Below are 2,500 nucleotides of genomic sequence, written 5' to 3'. Positions count from 1 at the left end.
TTTTTATGTGCGTAGGCAGAGGAGATTACTAAGGGACACCCGAAACAAGCCATATGTTTCTGCCACCCGGCTAGGCTATGTTGCTAAATTACAGAAAGATTGAGAACATAACATTCATATTGTCTTTCATGTCTTATCATGTTTTAGCTTCGTATTTTAATGATTTGCCTGGGTGATGAATGTTGGACGAAGGACCTGAAATCTGAATGAAACACACAGCCAGTCAGTTTTAGTTTTAGTTGCTACATATCTCTCCAGACCATATCTTCCTCGTCTAATGAAATAATATTTATCCTGAGGCTTGACAGGACCTCAGTGTTTGCTGTTATTAGAGCAGAGAGAGAGATAGAGGGAGAGAGAGAGGAGAGAGACTTTTGACTTTTCAAACCCCTTTTATTGAACCATTGTATGGATCAAAAACCCCTTAAAACACAACAATGTAACCCCCCTCCCTCCCCCCAGTCACACCTACACCATGGCATAACCACATATCACCACAGAAATGCCAAGGTCCCACCACATATCACCACAGAAATGCCAAGGTCCCACCAGACCCTTGTCAATACATTAGTTTTATGAGAACAGAGCCACATTGTCTGAAACTTAAAGAAGGCATGTTTAACCCTAACCCCCACGCCAAGGCCTATGGTCCCATACATAGGCTTTTTGATCCCTATGGTCCCATAGATAGTGTAGGCTTTTTGTGGAATAACTCGAAAACCATGGTGCCCAAGATGAAAAAAAAGAAAACATATTTGTGGAATGTTGGTCTGACGAAGCCACATCAACCCAGCCCTCATTTGTGGTGCAGTGCCACTAAGTGTGGTTTGTCAATCATCAATATATTGTGATGAGATGATCTGAACCGCTCAAATTGATGTGTAGGATCAGCACAACAGGTCTCATGCCAAGCTGATGTGTAGGATCAGCACAACAGGTCTCATGCCAAGCTGATGTGTAGGATCAGCACAACAGGTCTCATACCAAGCTGATGTGTAGGATCAGCACAACAGGTCTCATGCCAAGCTGATGTGTAGGATCAGCACAACAGGTCTCATTCCAAGCTGATGTGTAGGATCAGCACAACAGGTCTCATACCAAGCTGATGTGTAGGATCAGCACAACAGGTCTCATACCAAGCTGCATGAAGTTCTATCCATGGGGGCAGTTTATGAATGTCTATATCTCTTGACTCACTGTCAATAACCACATGTGTGTCCTCATCTACAGGACACACACACACACACACACACACACACTCACATGCACACACACACACACACACACACACCCGCACCCACACACACACACACACACACACACTCACATGCACACACACACACACACACACACTCACATACTGTACACAAGGAGTTGCAGGGAACGGAGAGAAATTGAGAACTATGGTTTATTTTCTGTGGAGAGAACATGCAGGTCTGAGCAGCGGTCATATTATGTATCACTTTACGCACATCTAGTCTCCTAATAATCAAGTGGTGTCCATTATCTCCCTATTTGGGGACACAGCGACTGATGCATGTCCCCTTCCAGACACTTCTATGGACATTAAATTCCATTTGCAGCACTTTCCCTGATAGAAAGCTGATTTGTTTACCTTTGAAGTGGGTGAAGTGCATCATGGTCTTACATTTGAGAACACAGAGTAATTTTAAGTAAAGGAGCTTTGCATATCAGATTGTGTCTGTTTCATCAGAAGAGGAACTATTATCACATGCTGACCCATATAACCAATGAAGTTTCTTATACACTGTTAACAGAGTCCACCTTGGTGCCATGTCATCTAGCGTTACCTGCCATTCAGTCATTTAAACACCTAGCCAGTCATTTACACATTCAATGTCATTAAGTTCACGTTGATATTTATTCATGAGGAAGCCATTTGATTTGCTCACTGACCCTACCAAGTAAATGACACCTGTTCTCACTGTGGTGTGCGTGTGTGTGTGTGTGTGTGTGTGCGCGCAGATAACTACTACGGGACGCCCAAGCCCCCGTGCGAGCCCACGCCGCTGCTGCTCGATGTAAGCGACCGCCTGTTACCGGGCGCCAGACCCAGCTCCCAGGGCAAGCGGAGACGCAACAAGTCCGTCAGCAACATGGAGAAGGCCGGCATCGACCCACCCGAAGAGGAGGAGGAGGAAAGGCCCGTCGTCAACGGCAACGGCGTCGCTCTCACCCCAGGTGGGACCTCTTTGTGTGTGTGTGTTTGTGTGTGTGTGTGCGTGTGTGTGGGTGTATATGTGCGTGTGTGTGTGTGTGAGTAGAGTGGGAGTGAGTTCTGTAGATGAGCAGACAGGGTGGACAGTCCAAACGACATCACCACCTTGAAAGCGTGCCTCATGGCAACTGCCTCCTTCGTCACACCACCAGCGTAGTCTGGTCAGCGTTGCCAGGGAGACATCATAGCAACAGAATTTTAGCAGACAGCTTTTTTTTTTTTTTTTTTCTATTTACCTGGCCATTATTCATTCAAAAGAGA

The 2,500-nt window shown here is 45.8% G+C and overlaps 1 protein-coding gene across 1 annotated transcript in view; it reads left to right on the top strand.

Moving 5' to 3' along the window:
• The window catches only part of magi2a (membrane associated guanylate kinase, WW and PDZ domain containing 2a), a 201,580-nt gene that overhangs the window by 151,583 nt on the left and 47,497 nt on the right, over positions 1–2,500 (top strand). The window contains 1 exon segment of the mRNA XM_042079659.1: positions 1,987–2,202. Coding sequence (XP_041935593.1) covers positions 1,987–2,202 — 216 coding nt within the window.

Source organism: Alosa sapidissima, chromosome 22, assembly GCF_018492685.1.
Source record: "Alosa sapidissima isolate fAloSap1 chromosome 22, fAloSap1.pri, whole genome shotgun sequence".
Classification (NCBI taxonomy): domain Eukaryota; kingdom Metazoa; phylum Chordata; class Actinopteri; order Clupeiformes; family Clupeidae; genus Alosa; species Alosa sapidissima.
The sequence above is the reverse complement of the archived record's forward strand: the minus strand, read 5'-3'. Positions and strand labels throughout refer to the sequence as shown.